The following is a 20,914-nucleotide window of genomic DNA, read 5'->3' as shown; positions in this document are numbered from 1 at the left end:
TTCCGCATGATTTCAACATGATTGGGTAAGGGAAAACGTTTTGCGAGACAATAACTGTGAAGTCAACGGACTAGTCCGTGTATAGTAACGTACGGTTCGTCAAAGGGAAACCTACACAGCGACGGCTGCACCGGGATAATAACTGGGTCCGTCGGCCCGGGTCCGATTCGCCGCGTCACGTCCAATCTAATGAAATCTAATGAAAGTTTCGCTATTTGCAAAATCGTCCGGAGAATATAGCAGCCCGTAACCACCACGATCGGATTACGGGTCGATCGCTCGTGGACCGCGACTGTAAAGCACTAAACCTACCCCCGCGTGCGAAATATAAACATCCATTTATCAATATATAATATGTATATTTTATCGTAGGGACGCGCTAACCAGGTGTGCAAGGTGTTCTCAGAAAACAAGGAGGGCCAAAAATTTAGGATAAATTTATAAATCAAATCTCAGAAAAAATTATTATAATAATTTATTGTAAACATATTATAAAACACGTTTAAACAATAACTAAAAATCATTTTTATAACATTTTAAATTTTAACAAAACTTTGGTCAGTGCTCAGATTCTGGAATTTGGAGGGAGAGAGGGCAGCACAAATTTGTATAACATAGATGACTTAACAGGTCATTGCGGGCTTGTATATAGTATGATAAATCACAGCAAACCACGGCATCATAATGTAATTAAAAAATAAAGTTCGCTATTCGGTGAATTTTTTAACCGAAAAACAAAGGTTACAGGTATTTATATATATAAATATTATTTGTAAATTATAGTGGTAAATGTTTAACAAGCGTTGCTCTAAAATTTGAAATCACATTTTATTTTCATGATGATTATAATATAAATACGCACAAACATTACAGAAACATTAAGATGTATAATCTCGCCGAGCACAGCGCATTGTAAAATAAACTATACATAAAACTAATGCAAAAACTAAAAGAGAAAAAAATAGCGATTAACAAAAAAATTAATTACAGTTGATTAATGAATAATAAAAAAATGAATGAAAATATTTATTTGCGAGTTACACATTAATGGATTTTGTTGAATTTATGATGAGAAAAAAATACATATAACCTTAACAGCTAAACAAATAAAAGATTATGGGCATTGATTAAGTAAACATAAATATATTTAATCAATGCTACAAGGAAAAAATAATTTTTTTGTTTTGTTTTTTTAGTGGTGAACCGATTTTATATTACTTTATTATTTATATTTCATTTAATCGTTTGTAGTTGCAAATTTTAATAACCCAATAACATTTCAAGTTTGCTAAAGGACAGAAATAAAAAAAGCTTCTAGTTTTAGATTATTTTTTCCAAATTCTGTAAAAATAATCGAAACTAATTTTACTCCCAACAATAACCAGGTTTCCCCAATTGTATCGTTTTATATTAAGTATAATTTTATTAATTTTAGGAATATCTTAAAAAACCAATGAGATATTATAGAAAATTTTAAAAATGACCTTGCTGAATTTCCAATATGTTAGATTGATATGTATACTTACTCAAACATTTTGGAGCATTCTTGTTTTCGGCTACGAATAAATTTTAGAAAATATAATGACAAAAAAATAAATACATACATGTGAATGAGCTACGTATGATATTATGCGAAAAGTTATTGGTAAAAAAGTCTAATGTAATGGACATTACTGGTTGTTTTTTTGATTACAAAATTGTTTCACATATTTTGGAAATCTTAGATTATGACAATAAATGATGAATAATTTTATAGCTAGTTTTAACAATACATTAACGAAATGCGCAATACCATAAATATAACCCCAATGTAAATTATAATATCCCATGGAAAGTGAGACATATTCCTTGATGTTATATTTGTGGTATAGCTAATTTTAATTTTGCTCATCTAGACATTTTTAAGCAGTTTTAATCAATTTAGATTACACTAGAATATTGTAAATATTATATTTATTTCACATCATGTAGATCTGAATTTTAATTAATTACTTTGTCTTATAATTAAAAATACTAGAGACAATTAGAATTTCCGATTTTTTTTTGTAAGAACTATTTGGAGAATGTTAAGAAGGTAAATAAAATATGTTCTTATAGATAAATTGTAGTTAAAAATGTATGTATACGGAAGATTATATGTTATGGAATTACAATGCACATTATGTACTTTTTTGCTTGTCTTCTGATATATCTTTACTACACCACCGATGAAATTCACGTTCAACGTATCGTGAATACAATACGTTTAATTAAACATCGCAAATTTCAGTAAAATTTTGTCCAGTATGTTTGTCATTATAACTATCATTATTTAGCCAATTTAACGCCAGCCATATAATTTATGATGTTACATCATAAATGTTACATAGCATTTTCGCTCAGAATATTATACGATTTCATATGATTTAAAATGTTATGAAAGGAATTTAAATGGTATGGAAATCATTTTCTATTGAATAAATAATTATGTACGTGTAATTATTGGTAACAATATTAAAAAATAAATAACTCATATATCCAAATATTGTCAACTATTTAAATTATGTGCGATATGTTTTAAATTATTTAGATTGAATTATTTTAAGCTGACAATTTAACCAAGGTACAGTAAGGTATTTATTTACAAATTCGATTAACCTCAATTCAATTTGATAGTTATTTATTTCTTTATTAATATCCTCGAAAGTAATGTAATACCTTTGCACTTTTAATTTTTACTCAAATACATATAATGTCGAAAAAATTCGTAATGTCTACTTAATGTAATATAATGAACTTTAATTCGAAATATTAGTAATTTTTAAATAATGTCATAATTGATTTTCCAGTTCCATACGACATAACGCCATATGACTTAATGGATATTATAATGAATACGAGAAGGTTGTTGACGTTTTAACATCAGCTAAAATACGCACTTTGAATTCAAATACTAATACATATGTTTACACAGAATAATAATATATTTACATAATTAAGATGGGTTACCGTTTTTGTTTATTATACGTACGATTTGGTTTAGACATTATAATTTTATCTATAAATCTAGCAAAGCGATGAAGATTTTGAAAGCGCCGTTGTATCTACTAATATCTACGTATACTTTCCAGTATTTTTGATTTTATCACTACAAATACCGTCAAAATTAAATGAAAATATAAGAATTAATGCATGCAAACCTTATCAAACTCAAGAACTTGTGTCAAAGCTATAATAATATATGCATCATTTTCATGTAATAATAGCAATGTTTACGTTTATAATACGTTTACAAAAAACTTAATGGTGCGCGAAATGGATCGACGACAGCACTGCGGCGCGTTTTAATTATTTGATTGATTCTAACACGACCAAATTAGTTTTTAACAGTAAGCCATTTAAGTTTGAATCTTCATGAAAAATATTCGCGGGAAAGAGTTCAAAAGAAAGTTTGATTAAATGCTACAGGAAGCGCTTTCAGAATCGAATGTAATATCGTTTAGTTGTGTTTCGTGTATGTAATGAAGAATGACAATCGTAGTTTTAGCACAGAGTTTTCAGTTGAAAGTTTAAATCCTACGTATAATTGATTTTTTTTGCAACACCCAAACATAAGCTCTGAGATTGAGATAGAACTTATATAGAACTACGATTGTTGCCGTTTCATCTTTATACTTGCAACAAAATCCAACTAAATTGCGCTCTAAAAAATATAGTCGATGTCATTTTAAATATTTTTCAATACACTATTTCAAAAAAACAATAATAAATGGTCTTATAAATATATATCATACATTTTTTTTGTTAATAAATGTGTTCTCACAGTATGTGTAAATTAAAATTATGACATGTATACTTCATCTAAGCCAAGGTTGGTTTAGAAAAAATCCAAAACATAAGCAAATTATAAAAAGAGTATAATTCAAAGTTAGAAATAGATCTTTGATTATAATATTTATTCGTTCTTGGTTTTTTTACCCAAAAAAATTTAATCGCGATATCTTTTTTTTTTTTATGGAAAATAAATAAATTTACAATCTATATTAAAATAAATATGATAATTATATAAACTTCTTAACTGAGAGACGTTGATCAGGGAAGCTATTCAGTGATAAGACCCTTCAGATGAGTTTCAAAGGTGAATAGATGGTAGTTTTAATCTAAAAGATCACGACACCAACGTTTTTTAAGACGGCGAGAGGGGTTCAGGGGATTGAGACAGTATGCTGGTTTGCGATTAAAGGGTCTGTGTGTAGATTTAATTTGGAATGGAATTTTTTGTAGTGGTTTTAACTAAATTAATAACTGGTTTGATATTTAAGTATTTGTGAAGAGTGGAATTTGAAACAAACCATGAGGCGGAAGTGATTGTACGAAGTGAGATCGATTGAAAGGCTTCGATTGTTTTTAGTTGCATTGGTTTAGCACAACCCGTATGACCAAATTGGTCTTAGCATTGACTTATAGATTAGTATTTTATTATGAAGAGGAAGTTTGGATTTTAATATAGGGCGTAATAAGTGGGATCTGGTGTTTAATAACTTTCTTTTGGATTTGAGGTGAGGATTCCAGGTCAGTCATTTGTCTAAAATAATACCTAGATATTTGACTTGAGTCTAGGAAGGAATAGGATCTTCTTGGAGAAATAGAGTAGGAATAATTTTTTTGTTGGGAATAATAGGAATATGGACGGATTTGTCAGCATTTATTTTGATTGTCCAGTTTTTAGACAACTTCCCTATAAGGTCGAGGTGGTGTTGGTGGGCAGTGAATGCTTCAATCGGGTCGCTATTGGAGGATAAAACTGATGTATCATCAGCGTAAGTAGCTAGAGTGGTATTTAAAGTTTGGGGGATATCTGAAGTGAAGATATTGTAAAGGTCGGGAGAGAGATTACTTTCTTGAGGAACACCTGCTAAGATAGGAAAAAGAGAGGAAAAATAATTACCATGACGTACTTTAAAGGTTCTGTTTTCAAGATATGAATGAATTAATAAATAAAGGGAAGCTGGGAAGAGTAATTTTATTTTGTAGAATAAGTCTATGTGCCAAACTCTGTCAAAGGCTTAAGCCTCATCTAGAAAAACACCCGGTTAATAATGTTTATTTTTAAAAGAGGAAGAAATTTTGTCGACTAGCCTGTGTACTTTCTGTATAGTAGAATGATTTACACGAAATCCAAATTGGGCGTTGGGTATTGCATTTTGGGTTTCAGCGATCGGTCTTAGTCTCTTTAAAATTATTTTTTCAGATAATTTTCCAAGTACAGGAAGTAGACTAATGGGTCTATTAGAAGTTGCTAAGTTGGGGGGTTTACCTGGTTATGTATGAGAATAATAATGTGCATTTTCCAGATGACAGGGAAATACGATAGTCTTAACATAGAATTGAATATGAAAGTCAACAAGATAATTTTTAGGGAGATGTTTAGCATCTTATTAGTTATTAAGTCATGACCTGCGAATTTTTTGGATTTTAATCTTTGAATCATATTAGCAATTTCGTTTGGAGAGACATGTTTGGTAGGAAGAGACATAGAAAGTGGAGTATCAAGGAAGTTATTAATTTTGACTAATTGTGAGCTACTAGGAATAATATCTCGGTATGGTATAAAAATACTCGAGAGATATTCTCCAAAAAGATTAGCTTTGTCAAGATCTGATAGTACGTGCGACCCATCTAATTTTTTAATAGGACAGGAATATTCTTTTAATTTTAGTATACTTTTAGTGGTTTTTGACAATGATCTATAATGAGTGTTTAATGATTTGAATTTAGTATTGAAAATATCGTTTTTATATTCTTGAATTATTTTTTAACGTTGTAAGATAGATTGTTGAAGACTGATTTGTCGGAAGGTAATCTTGATCTTGGCCAACGGGAACGGGTCCTACGTTTTTCTGCGATTAAAATTGTTGTATTAGGAGGTAAGATATGGAATTTGTGCTTAGAGTGACAATCCTGATTAAAGGTATAAGAGCACTCGTGTACAGCTGATTGAATTAAACTTACTAATTGGTGGGCTGCGGCTTCAATTTCATTGTATGTTTTAAGGAGAATTTTCAGATTTGTACAATTTTCTAATGTTAAGGGAAAATATTTCCAGCCAACTGAACCTTTGGAAAGGGAAGGCGGCAATATCTTATCATGTTTAATTGAAAATATTTCAACCGATAATTTCGATAATTTTTCCTATAATACCTATAATTTTATTTTGCCTAGATATGCTTTTTTCGTCAACTTTATGGCTAATAATTTTTCAGAAGCTAAAACAAAGGATGGATCAGAATAATTTCACTAACATTATAACTTACAGTTTTATACTTAACATCTTTCTAGTCAAAAAATAATTAATATATTGTTAGACATCTGAAGTTAATGTTTTATACAAATTAAAAGTATTAAAAATAAAAAAATAAACATCGAAAAGAACAATAAGAAAAATTGAAATTTATAATACAGACTTGAAGAAAATTAATATAAAATAAGATAATAGTACAAAAATATTTAAAAGTAATGGAATAGTAATTTTATGCCATAAAATAGTAATTCTTAATTTTTGTATTTTTAAAATTACAAATTTTAATGATTTTATAAATTGTATATATATAGGTATATTCGTATATGGAAAAATATTAAAAAAAAAAATATACAGTTATTAATTTTTTATTTGTAACAATAACAATTTTATTGAATTATTTAAAAATATTAAATATTCATTATCTATATTTTACAGAGCGCCATTAATTTTTTACTGGTAAAAACTTAAAACGATCGAAACCGAGTTATCTTCTAGAAATTTGTTCGTGTTGTAGCAGAAACCATTTAAGTATATTTAATTTGCAATCAATGGTTATACGAATACTGTATATATTTTCATAATTTTTGACTACACCAAGTATCATTACGTTCTATCCGACGTATGGTTTACTTTATAAACGTTTCTAGTGCACTTTAAATCGGAACCGCATCGTATTGGCAACATGGGCGTAGAATGCATGGGGCTATGAGGGTTATAGCATCCACAGAAACTTTTGTAGTCCCTATTTTTATTTTTAAATTAATATTTTAAATATCTTTATAATTTTGTAAAATGTCATAGAATCTTTGCAAGAAAATACATACGTCTAAGTTTGATTTTATAATTTAATTTTGAATGTTTTATTTATTATGTACTGTAAAATAAAATGTCAAATTAAGATGGAGTTAATTATAAATTATTTTTACGAGAAAATGTTCTCTTTCCTATTAACTCGAGTTAAAAATAAGGAGTTTCTAGAATAAATTGTCTACGCCCATGATTGGCAACAAACGTTGGTAATCGTAGTACATCATAATGTACCGTTTTATCATTTTAAGCCATGTGTGCGATATTCATCCGTACCGAGGAAATGAATCCCGTCGAAACGCAAAACGACTGCGGTGAGCGCGGATAAAAATACTTTTTATTAGCATTTTTTTTGCGATAGTAATATGCAGACTGATTCCTGTAAACGGTCGCAGCAGCTTGTAAAAGTTTTACTAGCTTATCTCGTTATAATAATGCAATAACAATAACATAATAATAATAATAATAATATTATTATCATCGTCATCGAAATCCATTGTCTTACTTGTGAAACAATAAAATTTAGAGTCCCCGTAGCACGTAGCATTTAAATATTATAATAATTCAGCTGTCACACGTTGATCTTTGTTTTTTCACGTTTTTCTCAACTCCGTGATTCCCGTAATACGAATATGGGACTATTCATATGGGATTATGCGTTCTCGGCACGTATATGAAATATTGTAATTTTATTTTTATTTTTTATTTTTTTTTCATTTTTGACTGTAATGAACATAAAATATAAAATAATTTTACAAGACATCAGAATTATTACAATAAAATATTTACCTCCTGTATGAGAGACGCTTGTTATGTTGTGATGGTGGTAGAGAGTTACATTTAACACATAATTAAATTATACATTAAATACAAGAATATAATTGGAATAGAATAACATAAAAGAAGTAATGACAAGAAATACAAGAAATAATAAAATTGTTTCAAATGTATTTTATTTACACGAAAATTTGTTAATCCGGCAGCGAAAATAGCCAGTACTTGTACTATACGTATAAAATATATCTATTTTTTATTATGTAATGGCATTATGTTGAAATATTTTGGACCTCGATAATCAGCATTTAACCAAAGAATTTTTTGAAGTAATTTATTTTTATGCAAAAAATGACATACTTTCTCTTTTTTTTTTTATATTTTTCACATCCATTCATTTTTATTAATTATAATTATTTTTCCATGTATACTCTCAAATGTTAACAGGTGCAATAACTTACAGTTTTTTTAAGTTAATCCCACTAAGATATTTTATACATAAACTGATTCTAATTATTTAATTTTGTATCGTTTGTAGTGGTGTATCTACGTTTTATTTTAGATCTCCCCCCCCCAACTTATCATATTAAAGTATTGCCCGAAATAATGATACATAAAAATATTTTGAACAGATAAAAATTACTGTGGTTTATAAAAGCTAAAAAATAATGTACGCATATGTATATTATGACCATGTAATTGTTGTTTCATGGTTTTATCAAAAATTAAAGTTTTTTTTTTATTGTAAGCTAAAATGTTCAGCACACCAAGTGCTATTACAAGTACTTGTTGTATTTGTACAATTTTAATAGTGTTAATAAAAATTTCTATAATATAAGATAAGTAATATTGGTAATATTTTGAAAATTAAGATATAAATTGCTTGGGTAATGAATACAATTTGAACATTTTAAACAGAGGTAATGATGGTATAATAGGTGATTGGTGATAGCGGATAAGATTTTATTTTATTCGGTGTTGGTATTGTGCGATTATTATTATAAAATGATAATGTCTTTTGCGATTAGTACATTTAGAACTGAGGAAAAAAGGGAAATTAATGGAATAATTAATAAGTTTAGAGTTTATACGACATTTTAAAACATATTAGAGATTTGTTTTGTGTTCATATTTTGGTTGCTTGTAGCTTCTACGTATGACTTGGTTATAGGTTGAGTATAAGAGCTTTGACAGAGTCTTTGAGCCAATTCTTTTGTAGACTGATTCGAACGCTGGGCATCCCTTGAAGTTTGCGGTGTGGTTTGACATGTATAGAGCGCATTTAGCGGGACTACTTCAGTCCCTGATACACTCGTTCATTTTATGGTTTTCACTACATTTAGCGTATCGAGTACCACGACCCAAGTAGTTTTTTGTGTGTTCGTATACTTGGCAGTTATGGCATTATGATGGGCCTCGTCTTTTTTTGTATGGTTTTTCTATTATACATTTTGTATTAAAAAGACATGTTATATAGTGGATATCATTGTTATTATCTTGCGAATGAATGTCCACAAAGAATAGGGGAAGTGGACATTTGTTTTTATTTTTTAAATTTTATATATTTTTGCTGAATGTCTTAGTTCGGCAGAAGCAGAACTAATTTTGGTGTGTAAAGTGGAATTTTGTAAATCTGAGCCGGATATGTTTTTTAAGACGGTAATGAATGTTAAGAAGTTTGATATATTTTTACGTGGATGGGAGAGGCCAAAAGATCCACGTTGTGATTTTTGTAAGGTTAGTAACACGGATCTTCCGTAATACTATTGTGAGTGTGGCTATTGAGTTTTTTTCATCGGTTTCGAGTAAAGTATAACAATTTGGTGAAATAAAAACTTTTGTTAAAATTAAATTTAAATATCTTATACAAGAAACCATGAATATCTATTGATATATTGCGACATTATGATAATTTTCGCTATCACAAAAATAGATTTTGAATTTTATAAAAATTGTTCTTTGTATTATTAATTGGATATTTTAGTAATTTATCTTTTTTTTTTTATAGTTTATTGAGCGTCTTCTATGATTTACATAATTAATCATTATACGGTTTCACGGGAAATTTCACGGGTATATTTGCAAACTTATGCACGTAAACTTGAATCCGCAAGTACCTAAACACAGATGGCAACATTTATCATTTTATTTTATCGTTCTTATATTGTACATCAATTTTCCATATTTAACTGTTTGCCTGACCTACCATTACACCGCAATACACTTTTGATATCCAAATGTGTTCGAATCTGTCCGTATGGGAATGGTCTACTGATTTCTTTTGAAATGTCTGTTTGTTAAAAGATACGAAATAAAATGGTGCGTTTGTAGAAAAAAATGAACAGGCTAATATGAAATGTCGCAGTTAATCTACTAGTATAAAATAATAAATAATAATTGTATTAAGTAGTTTGAAACATAGGCGTGCGCACAGGGGTGGCCAGGTGGGCCGCGGCTCCCCCTACGGACTCAGGCTTTTTCTTTAATAAATGTATACCTATACTATACAAGATAGCAAACATTTTTACATTTTACATGAATAAAGTAAAGTCAGTTTTAATCTCATAGTATAGAATTGATATTTGTGAATAAATGTAATAAAGTTATTAGTTATTATTTAGACTAATCAGAACTTGCATATAATATAAAAATTGAAAATGTAATTGATACATTCAAAAATCTTACTCCCGTGGACAGAAGGATGGAATTGTAAATAGTATAATAATATGTAAATAAGGATTTCTTAGATATAAATTGTGTAAGTTTAAATAATATTTATTTTTATATTTGCATATTGAATTAAATAAATAATTTATAAAATTTAAAATATTTAATTATAATAGAAGTTTTTAGTATAAGAATATTTGGTTTACTTTTTTTAAGGGGCCCTCCCTGCGGAAAAAGTCTGCGCACGCCTATGGTTTGAAACTATAGTTATAATTAAAGACCGGATTTTGCATAAAATGCTTGTTGCTATTTTCAACATTATAAACAAGTACATACAGTCAATGAGTGTCCACAAATTTCTATTCGATTGATAAAATATCAAATTTTATACTGCATATTTTAGCATATTCGACATTAGTGCTTGTTTTGCATATTTTTGCATATTTTAACAAAAAAACCGTACTGCCACCGTCGTTTTGACACTTCTAATTAGTCTATAAATCTTAATCCGTTTCTACACACACAAAAGAAGATACAATGAAACATATTATTTTTAATTAACATTGCATTTCCGTTGATCGCAAGATAAAGGCTTTAATTAACGAAGAATGCGTGCATAGTTGTCTGACCTTTTAAAAAAATTTGTTTCACGAAAATATTTTTCCTTTACCTTGGAAGAAATGTGAAACTTTAACGTTTAGTTTTTCGCATTTTATTTCATTTTATTGTCGTTTATAATTTAGGCATTAAAAATAATAACAATAGAACTGGTGTTCGTAAACCACGTGTTGAGCGAAGCAAGACAAACATTCAACACGCATTCAATCTCTGTGAGTTGCGTTCTGCATCGTACACGCCTTGATGAAGGGGGGGAAATGATATATTTTCTGAAATACAAACAAAAGGATAAGTAGCGCAATCGGAATGAAAAAAATCTCTTTGATATTAAACACAATATTTTATTTAAAGTCAACTTCCGAGAAAAACTTATTTCACTACAAATACTTTTGATTTTGAACCCAGTTGGCATTTTATTTTATTTTTTTCTTAAATATCGTATTACTATTACTTATTACCAGGGTTGGGATTTTAGAGCACTTAAAATTGCATAAATATGCGCTATAATATTACCTTAAAAATCGCTAAATAAGCTCTAAAAGTATGCAATAAAAACAACAAAAAAAAAAAGGAAATTTATTATTTAATAATTTTATACGAGCACACGAGATGAATGTGGACTGTATAAAGCAAATTCTACACTCGTTCATTGAACGATCAAAATCAGCAGATAATAAAAATTAGAACCAAATAACTTAAACGAAATTATTGTATTATATTATATATTACCTACCAATATATTTTTACTGTACAGAGTTGCATCAGCGTAATCGGTCTATTTACTTAATCTATACATGTATGATTTAATTTAAAATTAAAATTAAAATTTTGTAACTTGAAAATTCGATTAACAAAAATCAAAAAACACGTTTACTAAAATACAATTTCATAAAATATGCCCGATTTGATTAAAACACAGATAAAAAGCAAAAAAGTCTCAAAAAATCCAAAAAAAGCATTATTAACTAAAAAACGCAAAATATGCAAAAAAAAGCAAAATAAAATTTTTTATTTGAGTTCTCTGTATCATAAAACCCATTTTTAGCTTACTCTGCTATTTTTTAAGCATCTCATAAGAAATATGCAAATGCTATAAAATCCCAACCCTGCTTATTACATTTACCAAGGGTACACTGCATTAATATATAGTTACGTACAAGGTTTTTATTATATCTAACATAAACAGCGTGCTCACCCTTTTTATTTGGTTACTCTCTTGGTCATATTTGCTTCGGACGTTCATTTCAATTTTCAACCATCTTTTACTTTTTATTTAAACTGTTAAAGTGAATACGACCAAAATGAAAATATTTCAGTATAGCAAAATAAACTTGCACGATTCTACATAATTAAATACAGCTGTACTACTATTAATCCTGTTCCACATATCATTTTCAATGTGTAGTCCTGTTACTCGGATTCACCGTGTAGGTACAATAGTTTCTTTATAAGATTGGTTTCAATCTTTTCATTACTCCAAACATACTAATATAAATTCTGCATGTGTGTTGTGCCATCACAAATCATAATTCTTGTAAATATATTATTGGGTTCTTATTTTTAGGCTGTTGTTGGCCTTTCTCTAATAAATACCTTTTAACCATATAATATAATCTTCGATGGATGAACGGTTTGCGTATAATATTTTAATGATCAAATACACACAGATATAAACATAATACTAATGAACATGAGATCAATAATTTACATAAATTATTCGTTTATTTCCGTGTTTAATTACCGACTGTTAATTTTTAAATTAAATATACAACATGTATACCTAACCTGTCTTCTTCAAATACGTATACTATAAACTGAAACAGAAATATAATTTACGATTAAAATTAACTGTATATTTATTTCAGTTCCATTGAAACAAATAATTAAGTTGAAATGTATTTTAATGTAATTATGATGAGCTTCAATCCATAGGTAGGTACACTACTTGAATGTGCTTATGCTTCGTAAATGGAATCAACACTTTTCCCAAGAAATTACGATAATATTATTAGTCAAGCTAACACTAAGGATTATTAAAAAAAAAAAAAATTAAAATAGTACTAAGATAAATCATAAATTAAAATAATAATTTCATACTTAATGGTAAATGCAATAACTGAAAAAAAAAAGTTAAACTTGTATTTGGTTGAAAATATTAAATGCAAAGTATTTATGAATCATTATCAATAATTAATAATATCTAGTTTTTCGATTTGAAGCATTTTTTTGTGAATATAGTTCAATACTTACATTTCGAAAGTTAAACATTTAGGGTTAAGTAAACAAGTTTATACCGAAAAATAGTATAATATAAAATATTATGTATGCTATTTTATCATATATATTAAATAAATATTTATTATTTTATTATTTCTTTAATTTTCTCAACATTTCTCTTGAACTATATCTTGTTGGTCGTACGTATACACACATACATATATATATAATTTATTATACTTTGTGTATATTCCTTATCCCACTATTCATAGGTTTACGTATGTGAAACTTGTAAAACCAAATTAACATTATTTAGCAAAAACATTTTATAATAATATATGTTTTCATATTCTATAGAATTTTATATGCCTGAAAATTATTTACTATTTACTTTTAAAATTACAGACTTCACTTAAATTTAACATCGGCTGGAGTATTGTAAATATGTCTGAAGAAATGTATTTTATAGTTAAAATTAATACATAAACGCAATAATTTTAACCAAAATATATGCATACGCTCACGTGTATATGCTCGGGTGGTATTATTCAAAATGTTTTGTAGAAACTCATTTCAACAGAATGATTACATTATATGACTATTTTAATATTAAAAGCCCTTCGTGTTGCCTTGTGATTTTATAATTCTTTACCATGTCATATAAAATTGTTTTGATTTAAATCTTTTCCCTTGATGTACCTATATAAATATATATATATATTTATAAATATAGTAGTTGATGTATGCAGAGAGTAACATGTACTTATGCAGACTATTATGTTAATATATGCACATAATAAACCTCAATAAGACATATATGTTGCCTTTAAATAAGTTATTTGTGATATTGATGTAAAAGCTACAGTTACCCAGATCTAGCAAACACAATTTGTTACATTTTTATTTATTTCAAAAATAAGTTTGATTTGTTTTATTACATCAAATTCATATTTATCTTGAAAAATAACGAATAGAAATGAAAAATAACACATAAAACATATATAAACTTTTTCAGATTGGAAAATGTCAAATTTTTACTTCAAATATATTTCAGTTCATTTTTTATTTTTATATATCTATTTTTATCTTAACTTAATTTGCTAATAAAAAATAATAAATTAACTTATTGTCTGGACTTAGAAAATCAATAAATCATACCCAATAGTATATTTCGTGTAATGAGTTTAAATAAATGTTGACTGACTTATTACTTAAAATTTCACATTTTAAGCTGTAACACTTTCTTAACAATTTATATAAACGGAAATAAAATAAATTTAAAATTATTTTATAAAAATAATTATAAAACAATTAATATTTTCTTACAAAACATTTTAGTGGTTGTATACACTAAGTAATAGACTTATATTGTTGAATTTTTATTTTCAAATAAAACTTTTTTAATGAAACGATAACACAGGAATGAGTTAAAACAATATTAATGGCTACACAGTTAAATTAATAATAATATGTGCATTATTTAGTATGCTGAAATTATTTAGATTAAAGTGTTTTGAAGTGAAGTTTTCAATCTCATTTGACACATATTATAACTTTTTAATTAATCAAGTTAAGTATTTTCAAAAAGTTACAAACTAAACAGAAAAGTTAATTCTGTCTGAATGCGTTCAAAAAATATTACACATTTATTATATATATATGAAAAACAATAACGTACACAAACAATAGTTAATAAAATAGTAGCAAAATTTGTCGAATGATGCAAGGTTTTCTTTTGTTGAATGAATCGTCGGGCTGGCCCGGTTGGATCGATAAAATCGGTAAAATACGATTGAGAACGTAATTTTTGGTAACACAATTGAGAACGCTTGAGTTTTTTTTCAATCGTTGTCAAATGTAATCAATCGATAATATGAGCACAATAATCTGATGATATTTATCTGACTTTTATCAGATTAGCTGGATGTTAATAGTAACTTAGATACCAGATACGAGAGAATGATGGTTAAGCTTTGCAGTCATCGCACAAACTATTCGTCAATATAATATACTACATAGCATATTTATTAAAGTGGAAAATAACGAAATTAAAAATAAGAAATATAAATTTTAATGAGACGAATGAAATTGCTTTTTATTTTTACAAATATTTTTAAAATTTGGCTCTATTGATGCAAGTTGTATTATCGTATTAGTTTCGGCATCAAGTTTATTGCGGTGTTTGGTTTTTATCGATACATAGGTGGAGAACCCCATTTCATACATATAAGTGATTACAAATGGTAAAAGTCCCAAAACAGTCTTTTGTGACATTTGTGGATATTCATCTTTTAAACTGCACAAAAATTCTGCTAATGGCATTGATTTCAATTTTTTTGCGTTAATGAATTTCATAGATGTTATTTCAATAATAGTTTCATATTCTTTTATTGATATGGCTGAATGTTATGTATTGACAATAAATAGATTTTTAATCCACAATTCATTTTTATATTTTACCTGTTGGTCATTGGGAAAATAATAGTTAAATCCTTAACTCAATCCAGTGAGATGCTGAATAATTTCCTCAGTGAAAACCTCATTTATTTCGACCCCTTCCACTTCCGAAAAGCATTTAATTGTTGGAAAGCAATCAAACTCGTTGAATATACTATATAAGAACGTCTGCTTCACATTTACAGGATTTTATACTGATCATTTTAGAAAGGCTAGAGCTCCGGGGTTCAGACCACAGGGGAGTCCGTTGTCAGAGGTATATTTAGGCATAGGCCCGGGCCTACCTAGGCGACATTTGGAGAACGGTAAATTTTACTTATATTTTTCACAATTGTTGTTATAGTAGCAAGTGCAGAACACTCTTTCTCTGTATTAAAAAGAGTGAAAATATTTTACGTGCAACCATATATCAAAACAGGCTATCGAGCTTAGGAGTGTTATTGGTGGAAAAAGAACTGGCTTATACCACCAACTTGGATATTGTTATTAACGACTTTGCTATGAAAAATGCCAGAAAGAGAATACTTTAATTGAACCTAATTATTCGTTAATTACTATTAAATAATCGGTTACATTATTTTCTTCAGTATTAAGATTTTATATACCATATTTTATACTTTTTTTTATTCATAATTCATCAAACTTAGATATTAAGTATAGCAATAAAGTATTAGTCAAATAAGTAGAAATAAAGGGGCCCAGAATTGATCAGCCCCGGGGCCCACAAAAGTTTTCGTCGGCCCTGTATATATTATTTTTGTTAAAATTCCTATTACATTATTATCAGTTGTTACGTAGAAATATTTTTTACTTAGGCGTTTGAATTTAGAAGATAGATAATTTTTGAATGTTATAAATGCTAATAATAATAATTTAGATATACATATTTGTTTAGTTCTTATTACCTACTAATGATATATATGTATATATAAATCTTTACAAAAAAGTATCGGTTCCGGTTTTAAAATAAGTTCTTAAAAGGGTTCCAGCGAGGTTTTGATTCTTAATATTCAAAGGGTCCCGATTTCAAAACCGATTCATTTCGATACGATTCCAACCCTTATTTGAAATCGTATATTTATAACAATTATTTTCTCTTTCAAATACCACGTCACTTCGTGGGCCATAGACACTGTAACGATTTACATATTATTCATGATTTACATAGTGGATCACAAAATAGATTATGTACACTATGGTTAAGGCGGGTTGTGTATATTACCCGATTTTGATTTCACAATTAAAAAAGGGTCGTAAGTTTATGCTTAGTGTACTAGTATCTATATATTTTAGTATGCACGCCTCACCATCGCCATTTAAAATCATTTTCGGTATCATGTTATTTTATTCGATTTTCATCGAAACCAAATAGTTATCAATAGTTCGAGTATACATTTATGTGTGCGTAAATATGCTTTTTTCGCTGTACATTTTTTTTTCGCGATGCGCTAACGATAGTTTCCGGATAGAAACCGGGTAACACAGTAAAGCTTGTCACGCGCACGTGTAGAGCGATCGACGGCGTACGTTATTTATCGTAATTCGCCATATGTTCGCAGAAGGAACACGCCGATGGACGACTTGACGATACACCTGGGTGACTACGACCTGACCGCGGACAACGAGACAGAACACCAGGTGCGGAAAGTGTCGCGCGTGATGTTCCACTCGCATTTCCATCCGTTCCTGTTGGACAACGATATCGCACTGCTGCGACTCGACCGGCCGGTCTTTGCCAGCAAGACCGTGCGTCCCGTCTGTTTGCCGTCCGCCGCCGGTAAGTACTGCACGCGCTTTCAATCGTCCCACTCGGCCCTCGGAACGCGCACGCGCGCCTTACGCTGCACCGAACGGGTAGGGCCGAAGGTTGTAGCGCGTCGTCGAACGTACAAAAGCCTCGGAAAAGCAGTATCGCTTGCCCGCCGGAAACGTACCGGAACGTCGGCGTGCGGTCAGCGTTCGTGGTGACGTTCAATCACCATCCTGGGTTAGGTTAGCCGTCCAAGAGGGGGGGGTCATGGCTTCGGGTAGTTCGCGGACAGACCGTTACGCGTGAACATCCTCGAACGTGGCCAGATTTACAGCGTGTTAACTTGGAAATCACGGTATACGCGTCGCGTCCTGCAGCAAATCTCGAATAAGTGCCCGGCGGTTGGTACAAATCGAATTCGGGCGCTCGAAAACGGGAACGTGTTAATGGAATCCTATTACTGTAGGACGGGACGGCGCAGTAAGCGCTCATTGCCGAGACCGGAACATGAATATGTACTACGCGTACGCCGTTGCTGTCCTAGTGGCAACTGGGAGGTTGCATCTGACCGTTAGGAGGTGTGCAGATGTGGCGTACCGAAATCTTGTTTACTTGGAATTGCAAAACCTCAAGTAATTGCGTAAAGAATTGCACAGTGCCGGGTTGGCCTGCAATCTATCACGGCTAATTGAATTACTAAAATTGTGTGAACAATTGTGACCGTTCAGCCCTCATTTCTCATTTAAGTCGGCCAACTCGTTCCCTTCAGTTATCTGCAACGTAATCATTTCCTTTATAAGTCTACGAGCCCACGGGAATGAGCCCGGTCACACTGCAACATTACGTACCGCCGTGCGGACATAATTGAGCCACAGTGACCCTACTCCGACTGCGCTTTGTCCCGGACAGAGTTCGTGAAGTCTCTTTAAGTCTCGTAAATCTAGTGTTTACATATTGTCAAGGAGTACTGTAGTTAACCAAACTGCGTAAATTTATTTAATTCGTTCAATGTCCAGTGTTGAATAACAATATCATTATTTATTTTTCCGAATTTTTTTCGATGTTATCCATGTAGAATTATTGAAAATATCGCGATGCGAAAAAAAGTAAAGGCAAGTATAGTCTCATGGTGGGTGTAAAACAAATAAAGTAAAAATTATAAGCGTTTTAACAACGATATCATGAATGGGAAAACTAGTTTTATCCGTTATATTTCTAACAATAGCGTTTTGCGATTTTTTTAATTAATACAGATTAAAAAATGTATTCATTTTTTGGAAAATAAAATAAAAACAGTCCAAGTAATTCATGAAAAATACATTAATTTTGAATGTTTTCATTCTTTGGATTTTTAAGTAGTTTATTGCCAATAGAGGTAGTGTTTCTACATTCATAAATAAGCTATTTTTGTTTTTATCATATTTATTATGGAGGTTAAACCTATTTTGGGTAAATTCATGTTAATATTCCGATACCGCGACTGTAGTGTTAATAAATACATGTTTACAACTTACTTCATACATTATATATTAAAATATATAAAATATATTATAAATATATTATAAATTCTAATAATCAATTTATATTTGTGAATTATAGTTATTATTACTATTTTTTTTTTATATGTTATTAAAATGTATTGATTGCATTGTCATATTACACTCAATACTCAATACTCAATGAAAATTTTATAAGCTACAAGACAACACGAGAGAGCACAATACTGGTTTTGAAAAATAATAATAATAATAAGAAATTATCTAAAATTTAAATGTATTGTAAATAATACAATTATTTAGAATTAAATGTTAAAATTTAGAATAGATAATACGAAAACTTAAAGTACAATAGTTATTAATAATTATGGTTGATTTCATTTGTAGGTAGGTACAATGTACATGATAAAAAGTATTGAGTTCGAGTTCGGGTTCGACTTAAAATCATAATAGGTTCGATTTGATTCGGTTCGGTAGAAAATATGAAGGTTCGGTTCAGTTTGAGTTCTAAAAAATAATTTAAAGTTCGGTTCGATTTAAAATATCAGAATTCTATCCATCACTATTTAATATATTAATATGAAACAAAATAGTAGATTATTTTTCTTATAGATCCACATAAATTAAAAATTTTTCATTTAATATAAATGAGATTTATGATAAATACAAAATAGAGCATAATATTATGCATATTAGCGAAAAATAGTATCAAAACTTGCGAGTATAGCGATCAGGGACAGTGTCCCCTAGTAATATATAATTACATTTTTTCTTAATGTAACACCAAATTTTAAAACTGACTAAATTGACTGTCTACATTAAGACATAAAATGTTCAAAATAAAATATAAAACCATATAATTATTAAATGATTTGATCAAACTATTATTGTTCACAATGTATACAGTATAAATTTGGAAAAAAAAAACAAATCAGTTAAGACAATTCACAAACATTTACAATCATTAACTCGAATTCTATTTCTGGATCTATATTATATATTAAGTAAATATTTAGTCACCAATAAAATCATATAAATGCGACGAGTTATTTTATTTCAAAACATAATCTGAGTTATAACATATTATTGTGTTGCGTATTATTTTACTATGTAAAATCATAATAAAAATAAGACCATTATTATCTTATTGAACTGAAGGCGAACGGACCAGACTGATTTTTTTCTTTTTAGACAAGAGGACCGGACTGGACTGGTCTAAACTAGACCGTACTCTAACAAGTTGGGCTGAGCTATAAGGTTATGTTAGATCTTGTATCCTTTGCCCGAACAACCTCGTGGTTCAAATAATACTTTTGAGTGGGAGCAAGCATACATAATGTGAACACATTTTTCGTCCTTTATTATTGTCACAGAGAGTAGAAAAAAACCTGTGTTTGGATAGTTTAGTCTACGGGTCATGTATTCATAGATGTTAAAAGAGTGTTGAATATAATTTTTGGTCGAAGATCTGAAAATGGTTGGTAATGTAATAGGTGTGCTCCTTGACCGTCACGGGGGAAAGGAGTGGTTCAGATAATTAAATTATTTGCTACGATGTTTGTTCAATAAATGGTGTATCTATGGGAAAAGTAATGCTCACATAGTGCTAACCCGAATTCCGGTACAAACAGACAAACAGATAGAAAAAAAGGTTACCTAATCGAATGCAATATTTATAGGACAGAAGTAGTATATTATGTATACTGGTTGTGAACCTACATTTCAAAGAAGTAATCGTTATATCCTCCTTCGTATTCGATCCCTGAATTTTAATCCGGAAAAATCGTAGAGCATGTGAATCATCTGAAGTTAACGGAAGACAAAATAATATACATCTTACATTATGTA

General features: G+C 29.3%; 1 protein-coding gene across 5 annotated transcripts in view; it reads left to right on the top strand.

Moving 5' to 3' along the window:
* LOC112682636 (coagulation factor XII-like) overlaps window positions 1-20,914 on the top strand; it is a 69,960-nt gene that overhangs the window by 33,373 nt on the left and 15,673 nt on the right. For all 5 annotated transcript variants that reach the window (XM_025553300.1, XM_025553299.1, XM_025553301.1 and 2 more), the window contains one exon: window positions 17,380-17,597. In XM_025553300.1, the coding sequence (XP_025409085.1) occupies window positions 17,380-17,597 (218 nt within the window). The remainder of the gene's footprint in view (window positions 1-17,379; window positions 17,598-20,914) is intronic.

Source organism: Sipha flava, unplaced genomic scaffold, assembly GCF_003268045.1.
Source record: "Sipha flava isolate LNK unplaced genomic scaffold, YSA_version1 207_pilon_pilon, whole genome shotgun sequence".
Classification (NCBI taxonomy): Eukaryota; Metazoa; Arthropoda; class Insecta; order Hemiptera; family Aphididae; genus Sipha; species Sipha flava.
The sequence above is the reverse complement of the archived record's forward strand: the minus strand, read 5'-3'. Positions and strand labels throughout refer to the sequence as shown.